The sequence below is a fragment of the Wyeomyia smithii genome, chromosome 2 (assembly GCF_029784165.1).
Source record: "Wyeomyia smithii strain HCP4-BCI-WySm-NY-G18 chromosome 2, ASM2978416v1, whole genome shotgun sequence".
NCBI lineage: Eukaryota > Metazoa > Arthropoda > Insecta > Diptera > Culicidae > Wyeomyia > Wyeomyia smithii.
In genome coordinates, this window is record NC_073695.1 from 28,663,578 (window position 1) to 28,683,162 (window position 19,585).

The 19,585-nt window shown below is 40.9% G+C and overlaps 1 protein-coding gene across 9 annotated transcripts in view; it reads right to left on the bottom strand.

Moving 5' to 3' along the window:
- The window catches only part of LOC129722765 (supervillin), a 433,084-nt gene that overhangs the window by 134,788 nt on the left and 278,711 nt on the right, over positions 1–19,585 (bottom strand). For 8 of the 9 annotated variants that reach the window (XM_055676480.1, XM_055676481.1, XM_055676479.1 and 5 more), the window contains 5 exons: positions 16,893–19,212; positions 7,809–8,608; positions 6,433–6,588; positions 4,497–5,858; positions 2,901–3,453 (listed from right to left, as the gene is read on the bottom strand). In XM_055676480.1, the coding sequence (XP_055532455.1) occupies positions 2,901–3,453; positions 4,497–5,858; positions 6,433–6,588; positions 7,809–8,608; positions 16,893–19,212 (5,191 nt within the window). The remainder of the gene's footprint in view (positions 1–2,900; positions 3,454–4,496; positions 5,859–6,432; positions 6,589–7,808; positions 8,609–16,892; positions 19,213–19,585) is intronic. The other variant, XM_055676483.1, reaches the window with a different exon arrangement.

A 19,585-nucleotide genomic window follows, 5' to 3' on the forward strand; every position in this document is an offset into this window, starting at 1 on the left:
AAGAACAGTACCAGTTGCAGTATTTGTTCGATAGATTTTTTTCTCGCAGTACCATATATCAACGAAAGAAAAACTCATTACGAGTGTGTTTTTGAATATCGTCCTGTAGTGTCCATAATTTAATGTAATCTCGACGACTGTAAATAATAAATTTACTCGTCCGCAGATAGGGAACATCCATAAATGTCGTAGCTTTTTTTCTAGGGTTTTTGAGTTACAGCCAAATCAAAAATGACAATTGAAAAAATATTCAAACTGGGACATTTTTTGTGGAACTACTCAACTGATGTATTACAAGCAACGGTATTTTAAGGCAGATTGAGGTCAGGATGTTCTCATTCCCATACGAGTCAGCTAGTCACAAATAAGAAGATTTAAGCCTGTATTACACTCTTTGACCAAGCGTCAAATATTTGGCTCTTTTTGACAGATAAAACTTTGGTCAAAGATAATTGTTTGTCACTCTCGAGTTTTAACATGGGGCAAACACGGGCAAACAACAACCATGATGCCAAATAAATTTGACCATTATGTCAGAAGGTCAAATATTTGACCATTAGACAAAGAGTGTACTACAGGCTTTAGTAGTACGCAAATCGTGTTTCCACATCCTCGGATTCAAAAATCACAAAATTGAAAATTTCAGAGATATTAAATTTGTGATATCGGAAATTCTCAGATTCAAACATCCGAAGATATATAGTAAACCGTGATGGGAAAAAAACAATATCGCACGCTTAGCCTTGGGGCTAATAGCGGTCTCGATCAACTAGATTAGTTGAGAGAATTCGTTATCGATATTGTTTTTTTGGCACATTTTACATGTGTAGGATAAGTACAACGATACACCGTGCCCCAGTGCTGTGTCGAGAAAATTTCCAGCTCGAAAAGATCCTCGACTCGATCGGGAATCGAACCCGATATCACAATCGTGTGGGAAAGCTAGCCGACCGACATCGCTAACCACAGAGCCACGGGTACCGGGGAATGTAGTCTTAAACGATCACAAACACAAGGATTCACACATCTTTCGCGAAATTCTTGTTTAGAAGTTTTTAATTTTTTCTTTGAGTGGCTGTCTGAGTTCGTTAAAATTTGAAAAAGGTAATTTCAAGAACCTTTAAAAACTTCAAAATACATTATGTTCAGAAGTCTGCGGATTTTAAAAGGCTATTTACTAAGAGATATGAAGATCAGAACCACCCAAAGGCTCTACGAGACCAAATATTTCAAACGAGTTAAACTAAAATGTTACTAATTCTATGCAGCTGTACAACTAAACGCATCGAAGGTAGAAAATCGATGATCACGAAAAAAAAAACCAAATTTAAATTTAATTCCCTTGAGGTTGAATTTTAAATTTAAATATTCTTGAGGTTGCAAAGAATGTTCATATTCGATGACATAAAACTTCAAAGTGCCGAAGATTTATTCAAAGTTCTATACTGCCGTTCAAAGCATAGTTGTCCCAGCGTATATAAGATTTGTGTAGAACATGGGACTACTATGATTTGGAAGCAGTATAGATGAGTAAAGGAGCGAAAAATATGACCATCATATTACAGATTCACTTATTGTACGCAGCGAATTATAAGATTGTTGGATCTGTATTAGTGATACAGTGCATGCTATCAGCATCGGATGCAAAGAAAGGTTCATTCCGGTACGCCGTTGAAGTGAGACAACTTATGTTTTCATTTGTTTTCATCCGGCGTTGTACCGGTTGAAGACGCACACATACACACAATTCAAAATCTTGAGCATACTGTAGGGTTGCTATGCTCTTATGTTCGCTGTTTACTCAACATGCCACACTGTTGAGGGGCCCGACCACGAGCGATCGAAAATTCACTCTACATAAAATCTACTGAAATAAACAAAACAATATTTCCCAAAAAAATATTACACCAATAAATGGAAACTTTTTCCTCCTCAGTTGGAAATGGTATCGAAAAAACTGCTGTTTCGCCACGGATACCTGACAAAATTTGCCTGGTTCAAACTGATAGCTAATTTGTTTTGTTTCAGAAATTGTGTGTCCCAACTTCGTTGCGAACAAACCTTACTTATCTTCTAAAAATGCATTTAAAATCACAAGAAAATTTCAAAATGCTTTACTCGTACTATTTGAATCAATGTGTGCAATATACAGACGTTACATCACTATATGTTGACTCGGATGTAAAATGTTTTCACTTGGTCCAACGATTATAAAATGGACCACATACGGCAACATGCCAAGGTCGCTAGAGACATCAAATAGTCAGTTGAAGTGACCATCACCTTTATGCTTGAGGAAAAATCCACCATGTGGAACGATCAAAATCTGTTGCACGTACCAAATTTTCATTTCCAAAGCATAAAACGGCAAACCCGAAGCGCGCAAAGTTATGATTACTTTACAACTTTAATTCTATTATTGTGATTGCCAAAGAAACAACCGAGCCGTGAAATTGCACCATAATCATCAGCTCGGTGGATAATGAATTTAGTGGGCTGTCTCTTGGTTTGTCCTTTCGTGTTAAGCAGTGCTGGACGGCAGAGATAATTTTTCCCATGAATGAGAATAACTTGCAACGGCTGAGAAAAGTCTAATGCACGGTAAGAGTTTAAACAGAGCATAAAAAGCAGAAGAGAATTCACGCATCGCTGAGTTGACTTCAAAAAAACGCTTTACACATCTTCGGTTTACACCGGGACACTTGATACATTTTTCCTACGCAAGTTGCAAAATTATTCAAACAACCGTTTGCTATTTTTTTGAGACGTTATTTGAATTAGAATTCAGAGTAAACCACATACAAAATTTTACGATGCTTCGGAGAGCCCGTTCTAATGCAATTGAGAAATACATATCCTCCGACGTAATGCAAACTCACATCCACTTGGACAGTACTTACCCTTCATTCTGCCGTCTGCGCCGTGCCACAGCTGGGTTCTTCAGGATGGAGTCCACATTTCCGCGGCTACTAGCTGGATGTTCTCCATCGCTGGTCGTACCACTCGCGGCGTAATCACTTTTATTAAGCGGCGCGAACGCGGTTGGTAGCGCCACTGACGACGGGGGTGGGAAAAGTGCAACCCCACCCGGTGGCACGTATCCACCGGCAACCGACGACGACGCGGCAGTGTTCGAAACGTTACGTAGCATTTTCGCGAGATTCTTACCGGGCGCGACACCGTCATCCTCGTCGTCGGACGAGGAGCCAACACGGGGGGCATCGTTTGCGATGCTGGATACGGTAGTGGACTTTTTGAGATTACTAACCGATGAGTGAGTCGATTTTTTCAGGCGCGATTTCAGCTCGGAGTTTAGATCCGAAGGAAACAGGCCGACACATCCGGACTTAGATTTCAGGATACCCTTTTTCAATTCCGACACGGATGGCTGTAGTTGCTGGGCTGTTGGAGGCAGGTAGGCAAACGGTGGCTTACGAGGGCTTGTAACTTGGTCTGGAAGAAAAACAGTTGTAAGCGCGGAAAAAGATACACAACAGGTTAGAAATATTTTTAAAGAAAGCATACAGATTAGTACAGACAGCACCACGCGTGGGATCACACAAAAACGAGGTAAACATTTCTATTATCCGATTCTAGCGCGACTAACACTGAGTCTGTTAATAGCTAGAAAGCAAACAAAACGTTACAGAGCTTAGAAAAAACGAATCTATGCTAAAACACAAATTGAAACACAAACATGTAGCGTTATATCGTTGAGCAAAGCCGCCACTTGAAAAGGATTAGTAGAATACTGAGGATTGTGACAGAAAATATATTCTTGTTTTTAAAATGACGACGTGAACTATCGACTTTTTCCGCCCGGCAAAGGGAGAGATGAAATTGGTAACCCATCACCACATACAATGAATTAGTCCATCGCACCGCAAATTAGTTTGTCTACGAAACGAAAGTCCCAAACCAACGCCGCCAGATACCGAGTGGAACACCAATAATAGGGAAACAACGTACCATCGGGATGAATAAAATCAAATTGGTTTACTGGAGAAACGCAACGCGGGTTCCTACTTGCACATGGATTCGGGATAGCGTACGGGACTACAACGATCTACTACGTCAGTCAGGAAAGATAGGAACTGTAGAATGTCCAGCGTTCTGTTGTTGTTGTTGTTGTTCACCGTAATTTTCCCAATCGAGGTCAAATTGGTTGATCAATGGATTGTATACTACTATTTATTATCACTGAGTTCTAGCGTTTCGCTAATATCGTCTAGATAGTAAAAACATGAAAATTAATCTAAGGAAAGGAGAAACGGGAAAAGAAAAGAAATTAGAGGATCTGTAAAACGGCGATCGTGTAGCACTCTTCGGAGCTAATTGGTGTAAGCATTCTACTCTACTGATAATTCCGAAGAGGTACACATCGAGCCGACTGAAGAGAGCGAAACACAACACTAGCGATGGAAGATTGTATCCGATAGAGAAGGGCAGCCTTCCAAGCTACTGTTTACGGTACGACTGTCAGTACGGACACACACCTACGTAAAGTTTGTCGAATTCAGTCTCCGCCATCGAGATGTCCTCCGCCGTGAGATTGAAATCTTCGAAGTTCTTTATCAACTTGAGCGAACCCAGCGGGTGTCCTTCAGCAGTTAAAATGGAAAAGCTTGCCGCGTGTTGATCCCTTGCGTTGGCCATGTTCAGCGTAGCGGCCAGTTCTTCGAAGTACTTATCCGATGGTGCGGACAGAGAGCGACGTCTGCCGCCGGCAGTGACGGCGGAACCTTTAGGCGTTTCAGTGAGATCAACCTGTTGGTTGACAACCGGGCGTTGTTGTGGTTTGACTATTGCACGTGGTTTGCTTGCCTGTGGCGAGGAACTACCGGAAAAGCTATTATTCATACCGAAATACTTGTTGATTCGTTCCTCTTTGGGGAGTTGTGGAGGAAGCGCGGGTGGATTCCCTCGGGGCAGAGAACGCGATCGTCGTCGGCATTTAGGGGTCTCTTGTTGGACAGCTTTATCTGGTTGCTCACTTTGCTGCGTTTTCAGTCCGAAATATTTTGCTATTCTATCGTCAACCTGCGGAGAATCACGACGCTTCGATTTGTTCGCCGTAAACGAGCTTTTTTCCGTGAGTGAAGAATTGTTCGTCCCGAAGTGATCGCTGTCTACATCCAAAGGAAGGCTTTCGCAAGCTCGCTCTTGTATCGATGCTCGTTTGATCACCGAAACATCCAGTGTCATCGCTCGCAGTCTATTCCACTGTTTAGCCATGGTTGAAACTTTTCCTTTCGCAACCACTTCCTCTAAATCTGCGGACGAATTCAACAAAATGCTTTTGTTCTGAGATCGATTGTTATTTAGCAAAGTTTTCTTCAAAGCTGCAATTCCGCCACAACAACCGCCCATGGTGACACCGTATTCTCCGCCGCTATCGTAATGATTTTCTTTTCCGGACTCCACGTTAGAATCGCTACCGTCATCACCTTCGACTGCCGATCGTTCTTCGTCTAAGACTGGCGTCGACGAACACCCCATGAACTTCATTCGAATGTGTTCGACTTTCAGTGTGCAGTATTGGATCACATTGTCTTCTGCCTTTCTCATTAGATCACCCTGCAATTCGTTGAAGTCTACACCACCGTTGGCCGAGGGGGGTGTGGAATTCGAAATATTGTTATTGTTGTCGTTCAAAAACTTTGGTATCATCAACTTCCCAATGGTACGGAACTTCATCGGTTTTTTCTTGAGTGCAGCGTGGCCGCCATCGGCGGTGTTAATTGCGCCGTTCGCGGCAACAAGCGTTGCCGTCGAGTTCACCCCGCCGTTGAGAACGGAAGATTGCCGACCACCGGAAAATAGCTTGATCTTCTTCGATACCTGCAGTGTCGAGGGATCTGTGCATGTGTAACCGGTTGGGACGGGTTTATGTGGCGGGTCGAGAATCGTGTGTGTGAGCGAAAGTTTCCAATTATAAGTAGTTGATGTGAAGGGTATATATAGGAGCAGTGAGGATGTTAAGTGTATAGTGAAGAAACGTGCGGTAATTACAAAACAATAATGATAATCAAAAGCATGAAAAATGAAGTTAAGAAATAAGTTATTGGCATAAGTACAACGTAGGTAGACGGAAGACTAATGTAATGATGGAGTTCTACTCGCACAAAGTGTGTGCGTAGTTCAAATGTTATACTAAAATATATTTTAACTGTTTGTATGTTTCATTCGCTTGTGTTATTATGCAAAAAATGAGAGATAAATAACTGAACTATATACTATAAAGTTTTTATCAGTCTAGAATGGATCAATTTTTCGAACGTTTCTCGATTCAAACAATGTCACACAATCATGACCTTTTTGCGAAGGCAATTCATTTTAATGTAGGATGTTTTAGACATGAATTATGCAAACAAATTCACTTTTGATGAAGAAAGTTACAGCAGAAGGTAGAATGAGGGGATACAAACTTACCAAATTCGGTGCCAGAGTCATCTGAAACATTGTTGTTGTTGTTGCTGCCAAAAGTTCCGATGATGTTGGTGGAACCGGAATTATTGTGACTACGATCCATATCCGTCGGTGAGATGATTTGCGTCGCAAAGTGAGGCGCAATCGTCGTCGGTAGTGCTGTGACAACAAACAACAAAATCAAATTAACGCTGATTGAATGTAGAGAAGTAATTAATCCAGTTCTATTAGGAAAATAATCCGAACAGAATTAGCCAATCTGTCTCAGAGTCACGGTTGTTGAAAACGTCCCGTCATCTGAAGTCTATTGACATTTGGATGGTTTAGAATACCGTATTTTGTTTCCAAATTATTACAGTTCAACAAGTGTGATAGGATTCACTTGTATTAAAGCTTTAAACCTGTCTGGAAACACACACCAACCGACTAACAATCTTTTATACCTTCATCATTGTACATCAAATTAAAGTTTTACATAAAAGAGAGCCTTTCGAAATACTTGGGAAAACAAATTTTTGACTAAAGCTCTTCCAAAATTTTTACTTATATTTTTTAACATTCTTTTTTCTCTACTTTTTTGACATTCTGCGTTAAATCGCTTTTGAATTCTGAATGATGTAGAAACAGAATTCCATTCATGAGAGCAGTGATAAACCCAAAATGGTGGTTAAATTTAAAAAGAGAAAAGAACTTTCGAATTTCTTTATGCATGAATTATGATAAATCTTTAATCTCTACATTTAGTGAAAAAATAAAATAAAATGTCATGTCATAATTCCTAGTCAACTAAATGCGGAGCTATCTATTCGCAAGTGCCCATCAGCACGAACAAAATATTGTTTGACACCGTTTCCTGTCCAATTATACCAGGCCGCATTAGACAAACAGAAAATATTCCCGTCAAAGTATAGAAAGTAAAAGTTTTTCTACAACACACATTTCTGTTTTTAGCCGACATGAAGTCAAAACGAAGGCAACAACAAGAAAAACAACCGGCCACTTTCCCGGCACGTCCTCGGCGTGCATAGCTTCGGATGTCAATGTTTCCCGAGGGCCGCAAAGAATAATCGGCTAAAAATAGTACCGCTCGCTATGCGCACTGTCTGTGTACTACACAAATAAACCAAAAACAAACTAGTGAGAAACACAAACAACCATGCGGCCACTTTATCGATCTTCAAACTCAATCGTTTAGAGTGCAGCTGTGGCTGATCTAGTGTGTGTATGTTAGTGATGTTTTGCAACAAAAGGAACAACATACATTTTTGGGGAGTTTCAGCTTACAATTCTTCATAATACATATATCTATGACCGATATTTAATGATTTTGAGATGAAACTCTACAATGTGATTCGTTAATATAAGAAAAAAACACTCACCTCGACCCGGTTGAAGCGATGGGCACTCGTTCTCCTTCATACGGCTTCCCATCTGTTGGAACATATTCGCACGAGCCCGTACACTGTTGGACCGCGGTCGACCGAACAAATCGTCGTCCTGATCGCTTATCGGTGTATACAAATCTTCCCGCTGGTTCTGATGGTGCTGACTAGCACCAGCGGTGTACATTCTCTGTTCTTCGCGGTCACTCAAATCACTGGACCCGCTACTACTGGAACAACTGGACGATTTTCTGGTGGGTACGCGTCTGCGACTATCGGTGGTACGTTCCGTATGAATGGATGGACTCAACAAAATTCGCTGCTGTCCTTCAGTCTCTTCGATAATCTGGAGGTGTTCCTCGTTTTCCTCGTCCTCGTCGTCGTCGTCTTCCTCTTCGAGCTCGTTCAAATCATCGTCGATGGTTTTCTTTGATGGAGATTTTTCGCTGTCACTAGTTTTCAACGATGACACATTGTCGGCACCCGAAATTTCCTCCGCTGTGCCACGGCCAAATTGAACACCACTGTCGGAGCTCAGCGAGGCAAGGTTGAACTCTCCGCTGATCGAGCGGGAGTTGGACTCGGCGGTGGCGAGCGTTGGCGACAGAAGGTCCACACTTTTATCCTCCGATGGTTGCTTGTCCTTGCAGATGAGATTTTCGAGCGATCCTCGAGGGCGGACAGATTCTGGCGTTAAACAGCTGGCGTCAGTCAGCACGTGATTGTAGCTTGATTCCAGACTTGAGCCAGACTCATCAAGATTTTCTCCCAACAACCGATCAACTTGCTGCTGCACACTGTGGATATTTTGTTTCGTTTGTTTCAAAAACAAGAAATCATGAATTAGAACTCTTCTACAGCCAAACAGCTGGTGTACCGTTTATTAGACGACCAAAGCGCGATATTTTTAGCTCGTTGTATATATGAATGACGAAAACGAGAGTCTCAACCCCAGTGTTTTACGCTGCTATAATCAGTTCACAAAAATGCCTGACCTTATTAGGAAGAACATTCGTTTCTAGTTTAACTCGTCAGAACAAATTTTACAACTGATTTGAAATCATCACTTATTTGTTCAAGGGCGAGTAAATCACAGCCAAACCCAAATAAACCATTAAAATTGCATCCGCCAGGAAGTCTTCGCTGGCAGTCAACCAGAGAGTTGTGTGACGAGATCGTAAGAATCGATGAAAATCGATACACCCAAGAAAAAACTACACTTGCGCTATTTGGAAATGTGCTCCGGCAGCCACACGGTATTAACAAGCTGATATCGCGACGGAAACTGCAACCATCATCATCATTGACCAGCCGTCGGACTCGGGGCCGAGCATTGCTCGGTACGATCGGTGAGATCTGCGCAGAAACTGTGCGTTCGTCGTCCCGATTCCGCTGAAAATGATGACGACATAAGCTGCCTTGCTGCGCGCGCGGTTTGGAAGCTTAGGGCAGCGAAAAAAATGCGCGATTTTCTCCCAGCTCTGAGAACGCACGCATGCGTCAACAAATCACTTCCCTAAGTGAACGATTTGTTTGTCTGGCAGTTTCTGGATTTTCTCGGGAAATTAATTGCACGCACATTTTTCGAGCGATTCCATTAACTGGAAACGTTAGAAAAAAGTATGGAAAATGAACGATTCAATTTGCTATACAATCTGTTTGATCCTGTTGGAGAAAAACCACAACCGACATAACCGACCATGCGTCATCATCGGGAAAAAACACAATCTCTTAATGGAACATTCAGAAACGCACGTTTCGAACATGAAAACCAATAATCAGAACAACATTATAGACTTATGCAGCTCTAAAACAACCGAAATTTACACCAGGAACCTACTCATTTTCCTCTTCCATCTTGATAACACAACAGCTGGCGGTCGTTTCTATACACTCTAAATCTACTATGCAATAACGGAAGGTTGCAGCTCGTAAATTAAAAACTGTGCCCACAACCTAGTAGTCTTTGGAAGCTGATCACAGCTTTTGAGGGACTGAAATGAAGCAGAAAATTCGATCTGGTTCGACCATGAAAAGGGTGTATGCATTTTTGCGCAAATGCGCAAAAATATCACCTCGTACAAGTGTAGGTGATTTTTCCTCCAGTATGGGGAAGTAGCGGAAATTGCTACTATTCGGACCTTTCGCGTTGAATTTTTCCACCCAAAAACGTAACCGATGGAGCTATCTTGAAGCAGTACGAGTTCTTGTAAATTGCATTCGCGAGAAACAAACAAGCGCGTGTTTGAATTGCATGTTTATTCCAAAAATAACCCGTGCACCGATGTAAAGACAACAAACATCCTTCAGCGGATCGCTGTATACAATCGGAATGGAACACGTCGAGCACGTTTTGAAGCGCATGTGGATAAGCGAATACTATCATTATTAGTTCCCATTAAATCAGTATTGATCTAGTATCATCCAAATATATCTATCCAACTCTGGGTTAAAATGTCTTCAAATGAATCACACACACAAGAAAAAAAAACACAGGAATAGAAATTTAAATTTATAACCCGAAGTCGATGAAAATAGATATGTTTATATTATGCGCACACCACACGACATGTTTCGTTCGTGTAAAAGGGAACGAAACAGGTGAGGTACTAGAAGAAGCGATTCGTCATCAAGTGCCTCTTGATATCAGTGCTAAGCGCAATAGAGGAAAAGAGTGATCGTCAGCCAGAGCGATTCGGTTACCTTGGCGAAAAAGTCTAGCCACAGACAGACGAGACGAGTGTCTCGTGCTAATATTAGCTCAAACTGAGCAAGCATGAGCAGCATGATACTGTCCGCACTAGGAAGCTTAGTTTTGGTTTAGATAAGATGCATTGAATAATCAATGCGTTTTGAGCTGTGCTGGGGAGCAACGGGTTCACGGGTTTGCGATTGCTTTCAGTTATTTAACATTTTTGAAAAGCAGTTGAAAAACGTTAGGCTCACAATAAAGATTTGACATGAAATCTAAATGATCTTCCGTTTTATAGAACATTTTGCTTTTTGATATAGTACTCTTCTTGTTTTCCGTGATTTTACCTTTCGTATTTCTTCGTGATTAAGATGTGACTCTATTTTTTTCTTATAACGTCGTACCTAGTTTTAGAATGAGGCATTTTGCAACTTTGATATTGTGGGTTTTGTTCATTGCTGTTAATCCATCTAATGAATCTTCATGAAATAATTCTGTTTTTCAGCTGGTCTAACAAGCCAGTCGTTGTATGTTCGAATCTCGACTCAACAGAGACTATTAGTGTCAAAAGGATTGTATTGCTAGCTAACATCACAATTCTCCTGTAGTCCTGTATGCAACTAATAGTTGCGTTAGCATCTGGGCTTTGCTCTACTATTCAATTCGCTGTTACTTCACAATCCCTTATAGGTTTTTTTTCACAAACTACAGTTTAGAAACCGCTGGCTCATGAAATATTATTGATTTAAATTATCATTTTAAGAATTCGATGATTTTTGTTTAATTTTTGTAGCCTAAGTCGTTATTCAAAATGGCAAATGTGTGGACTGACGAAATTCGCCATTAGGGATGAATTGGAAAATGAAGTTGAAGACGCCTTTTATGCCTTCTCCTGCTTAACTTCTCACATTTTTCTTTATTAGGAAAAAATCAAAAAATCAATTATGACTCTACCCACCATCATATTCGACCATCTGTGCATTATACTTTTCGTATTTTTCCGGCGTTGCCTTTCAAAATGTTTTCAAGCATGGTACTACAGTTATGTAACCTTTTTCTAGTTTAGGCCATATTTTTTTTTCTTTGACATGATCTGTCAGGTCGGCTAAGGCCGCTCTGTTGTCATAGTTTGTTGTGACTTTTATCGAATGGTTGTTAGTCTGTTTATTTAATGTGGCTTTCTATTATATTATTGCTCGGATTTCTTTGAGATGTTTTGTTAGTTGTTTCATTTCGCTTTCCTCATTGTCGAGTAGAATATTCTCGAGTGGCTTGAAGTATTCTAGAATCTGATAATTTACTCTTATTTGGTGCACCAATATAAGATGTGCTCATCCCCATTTAAACTGCTTTCTTTAGTAAGTAAATGACCGGATCTAAATCTGTTTAGTATGATTTTAATAAGTTTTGACTCCATATCTTAGGGGTTGGGCTGCTCATTATATCACTGTGCCATTTGCCCTTCGTAGTGGAGGTTTCTGCATGTTTCCTGAACCAACTTTTACAAACTTCCTTCTTTGCCAAGTTCCGCACGTATGATAAGACCGAGGAAATAAAATCAGACTGCTTGCAAGAAGTTGCCTCTAGCGCAGTACTATCGGCGATTTCGTTTCCGACTATTCCTTATATCTTTTTTCAGCCAGTTTTCATTTTCATCAAATATAGCTATTCCAGTACCTTCGTTTGAAACCGATGCGTCAATATATAAACAGTTAAAACCCACTAGCTTGTTCATGGCTTCTAGAACTAATTTTTGCCAGACCAATCGATTGCACTGTTGTTTGTGTTTTTGATCTTGTGATAGTTTTAATTTTACTATACTGTGATGTCTGAATCAAAGTATTGCTTTTTAAGCATTTCAATAACTTGTTTATCTCAGGGATTAAATTGGGGCTACAATGTCATCAAGATATTAGATTAGTCGGAAGATTAGTTTTAGATTAGTCCAGTAGGTTGCATTATCATATCATGTTGTCTTTGTATTATGCGTTCTGCGTAAGGCTATTTAATTGATTTCCATGAAAAGTATTATTTGCAATATCCTGTAAGGTTAGCAGTTCTAACCTGTCTTTTACCATCAATTGACCAGTTTTAGCATGTATTACGTGGATGAGAGTACTTTTGAGGATAGACTAAGTAATGTTTTTGTATATCTGTTCGTGCCGATTTCGAGCCACCACTTCGAATTTTTAGAAGCACAAGACTCGGGAATAGATAATGCGCTCCCTGTGAAAACGCTATTATATATTTGCTTCACCACAGCAAACATAAAATAGCGTTTTTTGATACATCGCAAGTAAGGTTTCGCTACCGTTTTCAATCTAGCCTGGGTCTCTGAAACGATACTTATCCCACGGTTCCCCTCAATAAATCCGGAACAACGGAAAATTTCGAAATGTCCTCTGGTGTCCCAAAAACTATGATAAATTTGTGATCTTTGGAAAAAGGTTCGAACAGATTCGGTTTAGATCTTGCGGAATGGCAGGTAAAAGAATTTTCTTTTTTTCGGCTCTGGACGGTCAGGTACGCAAGTGTTAACTGTTACCAGGTCTTGTGCTTTTGAAAATTCGAAGTGGTGGCCCGAAGTCAGCCATTTTTGGCTTCGATGCTGTTTGGCCTTATGTGTTCAATGTGTGCTTTCTATAAACTAGCAGCCTATCTAAGATGAATCCCAGGTATTGTGGGTATCGTTGATTTGAATGCCCTCCTGGTCTCGTTGAATTTTGATTTTTTGGATATTTTTGCGTGTGGAAATTACTCCTGCGCATTTTGTTGTGTGAAACTGTAGGTTCAGTTCTTGATTTAGTTTTCCGAGGTAGTGGTTTGCCCTCGACTCAAAAGTTTCTAAATCATTTGCTTCCACGGGCAGTGCAAAATCATCCGCAAATTGAATCAGCAGGCATCCTTCTTCTTCTTATTCTTCTACGGTTTTATGGAAAGATGCTGTGTACAAGTTGAATAATATAGGTGATAATGGGCAAGCTTTCGCTTATTTCACAAGTCACGTCACCTTCGCTAGTTTTAAGGGTGACTATTCTTCGGTGAAGATACGTGTGTAGCCAAGATATTAATTTTCCTCTGTTTGGTCATTGTCCCAAGCAAAGTGTTGAGGTTAACTGAAGGGAATGCCATCAATGCCATAGACATGTCCAGAAAAATACCAACCAATTGTTTACCTGACGACTGGGCTCCTTTGATTCTGTTTACTACAAAATCCACACAGGTGCTTGAGGAGCAGTTTTTGCGGAAGCCAAATGATAGTGTGGGTAGTATATTTTTCAATTTTGTTATTTCCGTTAGTCTGGTTCTAACTACGGCGTTAATGAGTTTAGGATGAACGTTCGTAAGAGTGATTAACTTTCTTGAGGAACAAACAGAGAGGTGTCCGTGCGGCTTTCTGATTGGTTTAACTAGCGTCACCCTCCAACGTTCTGGTGTTTGTTCTGAGAAGAAAACTCTGCTCAACATTTCACTCATTTTCAGCTGGATTCATAAATTCAACTTAAGGATTATGGCATAAGATACACCGTCTTGACTTGTTTCTTGCTAAATTGAATATATACGCTGTCGTAAAACCAATTATGTTAACAAAACGGCTTAAACGTTTTTTAATCCTCTTCTGGGTGTTCACTTAAAATTAAAACAAAATTAGTATCGGCCTTACTAATTATCTCTTCATCTGTGAGAGCCATTTCGTAACCTACCAAATCAACACTGATATTAGTTTGTTTCCAAAGTAATAATCCATTAATTTTTGGCCTTCAAGTTCATTCCTTTCGGGCTTACTTGAGCAGTGTATAATAAGAGCCGTGTCAATGCCATTTATAATATTCATTTGTCTATTAGGGGTATCTAAAATTCAAATTCCATCAGTCAATTCCTTACAGTATGCTCTTTTGGTTTTGCGAATAACCTTTTGAGAATTGCTGTTGCTCTTTGGAGGTGGAGATAATTAGATGGTGATTTTTCGCTATTGTATATTCGTAAGACACTTCTTTTTTTAGATTTGAGTGGTGAGGTAAGTTGGGCTCCCGTCATTTAGGATAATGAAATTGGAGTCCTCAATAAAGCTTTTTAATAAAGTACCTTTTGCGCTGTTCTCAGCCATTGAATCACAATCCCACGATGACTTTTCCGGGAAGATTTTCTAAGCAATTGAATAGGGTTTTTAGTTTTCACGAATTTTCTGATATGTATTACTACCTGGGGGGACGTAAATCGAAAGCGTGATCGGATCAAATCCTTTTGTAAATCTAATATTTAATATTTCATAGTCCAGACTGTCATGAATAACTCATGAATGACTCATCGATATCCTACATTTCTTCTTTGGGATTCTAATCGATAGTGTTTCAGCTTGAATGGTTCGTCTGCTTTTAACCAAATTTCTTATAGAAGCGCAACTGCGATTCCGTTTTCAAACATAAATTGATTTAGTTCTTCTCTAGTGAAAGACGATCTTAAACTTTGAATGTTGATTTGAAGAATTTTGAATTTTTACACTTCACTGTTGATTCTGGTGGTGATTCTTCTCGAAAGCATTTCAGCATTTCCTTGTTCAGGTTTTTCGAGTTAGTGTCAATAATGTTTGGAATGGTTTTCCCGATATCAATTAGCAGTTGGTCTTGGTCTAGCTCTAAGTTGGCACTCTGTATACCGTTAGTCAATTTATCTTGTAGTTCTTTCAGTGGGTTTAACCATTTGTTTGCTCGGAGTTCAGATAGGAAGATGTTCCACGATTCGTGGATGAATCTTTCAAAGTCAGTTGCTCTGTATATTGTTTGTCTACAGTTACAGATTCTGCATTGGTTTTGAGGTGGTTTTGAATGTTTCATTTGGACCCGCAAAGTTCGTGAGGTTTTCTCAAGAACGAGATCTTCGCGAACTCCAAGTGACAGTCCCGTAAGCTGGTAGAGCATTGTTTGGGGGAGAAGGAAAGACTTTGCAAGCATTTCAAAGCGGTTCATAAGTTTAGGGTAAGTTTGTTCGGCTTCTACATAGGAAATTTGTTTTTCCTTCATATCCTGCAGAATTCGTCTTCTTCTTTCCGGACAATCTCTATTTTTGCGCCGTGTGAAAGTTTGCAATTGGAGCGTTTAGGATTTTTGTTACACTTTTCAGAGTCATGTCCTTCCCACAGTTCTCGCATCGCATCTTGGAAGAGCAACGTTTGGTGCTGTGACCATATCTCCAGCATTGACGAATAGGGCAGATGTATAATTTTGCCTTGAACAACAGCCATAAATTTTAACTTTTTCCGGAATATTCACTCCTTTGACGGTCAGCTTAATATTGTTCGTGTCTACCATTGTTGGTTGTTTGTTTTTTTTTTTTGTTGTTTGTTTCCATTGGATACAACGGTTTTATCAATCGTATTGGTTTTATCTTGCTGCCTTGTATTAGGCCTGCACCAATTCATTTTTTCTTGAATGGTTCTTGAGGTAAATTAAAATATAAAATGGCCACCTGCAAACTGCTAAAACGGTCAGTATTCACTAGAGATCACTCCTTCGCTTTAGAAAAATTAACGTCAACGTGCGTCTGAGCAAACTGGAACTGAATGTTTGACGAATGTTTTTGTACCTATTTTCGTACGGACGATGTTCGATATCAGCCTTTCTTCTGTCTCTAGTCTCTGTTTAATTGAATTGTATCAAATTTTGAATTTTTTGTCATTCGACAGTTATTGCCTATTTAAGACGAATCACGTTTTAATTTTATGTTAGGAAACAAACATAGGACAGCTGGCTAACATCGAGATATTTTTAACTCTAGAGTATTTCGCTTTATCTATTCGACTCTCTGGTTTTATTTATTTCTTCTCTTTTAATTCCACTCTCTCTTCTAAATACTACTACTAAACCTAAAATTTCATTATTCAAACATCATGATTACCGTGAAACATATCTAAGTTAGTTACAAGAGTTTTGTTTCGTTTGGAGCAAGGTGTTGAAAGAATTTTTTTCTGCTGAAACATATCTCTTTTTAAATCAATTTTCCATTCTATTTCTAGCACCTCGTTTCAAATTTACAAACCGAAATGATGTAGCCCTGTATTCTTCATAACCTAGAAAATAAAACATTCCAAACATTACGCTCAATACCATCATACGGTAAGACAGTCATTACCACCCACTGGAATAACAACGCGATGATAGATGGCTTTCCGTATTGTTTACATCGGTCGGTACTCCACTATTCTAAAGTATACACACTGTGTACAGCTTTGTTTAGGCAAACAAGAAACCATAAAAAATCAACTCAACGCAAACTTCCCCATCTGCGCGTAGTACGGGCGTGTAGATGGGATTGAGACTCTCGTTAGTGCGCAAAACAAAAACTGGTGTATCAAATCACTTAAAAACTAAAAACGGACCCACTCTACTCACCCAACAATCTCCGTCGACGTCACCGGCTGGGTCTTGAAACGATAGGATTCTCTTCGCGAACTGGCGGTCCCATTGGTGTTGGTGCTGTTGCTTCTCTTCGGTACCGCACCGGAAGAGGAGCTCGAAGGTCCAGCCAAAAATTTCTCCATGTGCTTGATTCGCTCGGCCACCGAAATGATTGGTTTTTCAATGCTCTGTACCTGCGGTACGACCGGTGCCATCGGCACCGGCTCCGGATGTTCTAGTGAACGGCTTCGTATCAGTACGTTGGAAATACAAGAGTCTCCCGAATCGGACCTTTCGCCGTAGGAGCGACGCTTGCCCGGGGAGTCCTGAGACTTGAGGATAGATCGCTTCAGTTCTTCGGAATCAGAATTCTCCTCGCGGCTACTTTTCCGTGACGTTTTGAGAATCGGTCGAATTTCTTCCGACTCCGAGGAATACTTTTTCTTGAGAATTGGTTTTGGAGTTGGCAGAGGTTGCGAATCCGATTTCAAAATCGGACGGATATCGTGATCGTGTTCGTGATCAAGCAACATATCCTGACAGATTTCTGCTGCGGCGAGAATGACTGCCTGCGAAATGGAGACATGCTTTGGTTGCTCGTTGGGTGTGGATGTTGAGGAGCTATCGGTCTTCTTCTTGAGGATACCATGTGAGACAACGGAGTTGACGGCAGTGGTGCTTCCGCTGCCAACACCCGCTGACGAAACATCCTCCTTTGATTCGTAGCTCTTTTGCTTAAGAATTCCGTGCTGGATGCCGGTATCCTCAAAGCTATTACGGCGTGTATGTTTGACAAGAATACTTCGGTCGTCCGGAGAATGACTCCGACTGTATCTGCTTTCGTCCAGCGAACAGCGTTTCTTTAGAATGCCTTGGCGACGGTTTGATCTAATGGGCGTGTCTACCACACTGGGCGAGAAGGTGACTGGCGACGCATTACTAGAAGCGGAACTATTGGATTCTACCGTTTTTCGTTTTAAAATCGACACGATATGATTGGATGCTGATGAACCAGACGAGGAAAGATGATTCTCTTCCATACTTTTTGCCCTCATAATTGGCGACAAGCTCTTTTTTCGATGCAACGGAGAGCAGCTCTTGCGTTGATGCAAACTCTCGAAGTGTTCTACCGAGCTCATCTTCACCAACTTTTTCTCGTACAATTCTGCGCCTGTTCCGGTGCTGATACTGCTAGCCGGCCTAGGTGGGTAGTCTTCGTCGTTGTCTCCAATTACTATTATGTCAGTCTCATCAAGCGATTGTATAAAATGACTTTTGGGACTATTTTCAATGACGACAAACTCATCGTTGAATTTATCGTCGAACAATATTTTATTAGCACGCCTCGGTGAGGACCCTAATGCTATTTCTTCAATTTCTACCACATCGTCGTCGTCATCATCGTCGATCACAATTGGACACAATCCGGAAGGTCCTGCCTCCTCGAGATCTATTCTAAAACCTGATTCATCGTCCTCAATTACGACAACACTGGCCGCGGCTTCCGCCTGAAGTTGATTGCCAGCTTCTTCCTCTTCGTTATTGCTCACTGGTAGCACCAATTCCGCTTCCAAAGGCACCAATGATTCTGGCTCATTCGCATTCAATGGCACTTCTTGTTGCTCTTCCTGTAATTCCTCCTCCAATAGCAATCGAACCGGTCTAATAGTCACCTCCTGACATTTTTCCAGCGTGGGTGATTTCAACATTTGACTAAATTTAGAATATGGTTGCACCAGCGGCGAATCCGGCAGGGTATCCGAGTCCTGCTCCTGACTTCCAGTGCTGGCAGAAATTCTACTATCTACTCTAACAACGTCTAACCGATCGCGGCTACTGCCAGGCGAGCCAGCGGCAATTTCAACAGCCAGTGTGGCACTCGAACTGGATGAATGTAACAAATGTGGCGGACTTCGACGAAGCTGTGGCAGCTTGCGGATGGGGGACGGAGTTTTGCTAGCCCTTCTGAGCAGAGAGGAAAACCTGGCCGGGCTTGATGGGGCGGATGAAGATGTTGTTGGGCTAGCAGTGGTGGCAGTTGCTAATTGAGAACTGCTCGGGGATTGGCGCAAGGAAGATCCCTTCCGAAGGGGTGACGACAGCCGCGGCGGTGTTGCACTACCGGTCATTGCCAGTGGTGATAGAGCTGCTGGAGATTCGACCGACGGTAATTTCTCCGAAGAGCTCGGCTTCCGCAGTGATTTGCTGGCACGCGGCGTAGCGGTACGAGTGTCGAGTGATTTCAGCGGATCGGGGCTGCCAAGCGTCGCCCTGTCCGATTTGTGGTGACGACGTCGTTCAATCGATGAGGGCCCTAAAATCAATGAAATTCATTATTGTTTGAAGAAGATAAAAATGAACAGTTGTAAATAAGAATGATTTTTTACAAATGCGCGGTAGGAAATCAATTCAAATGCTAATGACTTGAAAAATAGTTTAGGTAACATCAACTACAGCTAAACTAAACATCTTCGGTATTGACTATTATAATACAGCTGAACAGTAAGGAATTCTTACGATAAAAGATTATCTGGAGAAATAAAAATAATAAAAAATACTTGAATAAGGTCTTTGAATATTCTGAAGTGAAACTGCATGTTCAATTCGAAAGTCGTTCAAAAATAGTGTACATTGAATGTAATATATAATATAAACTTCATGGAATTTCTGGGCATATTCGCTTTAAA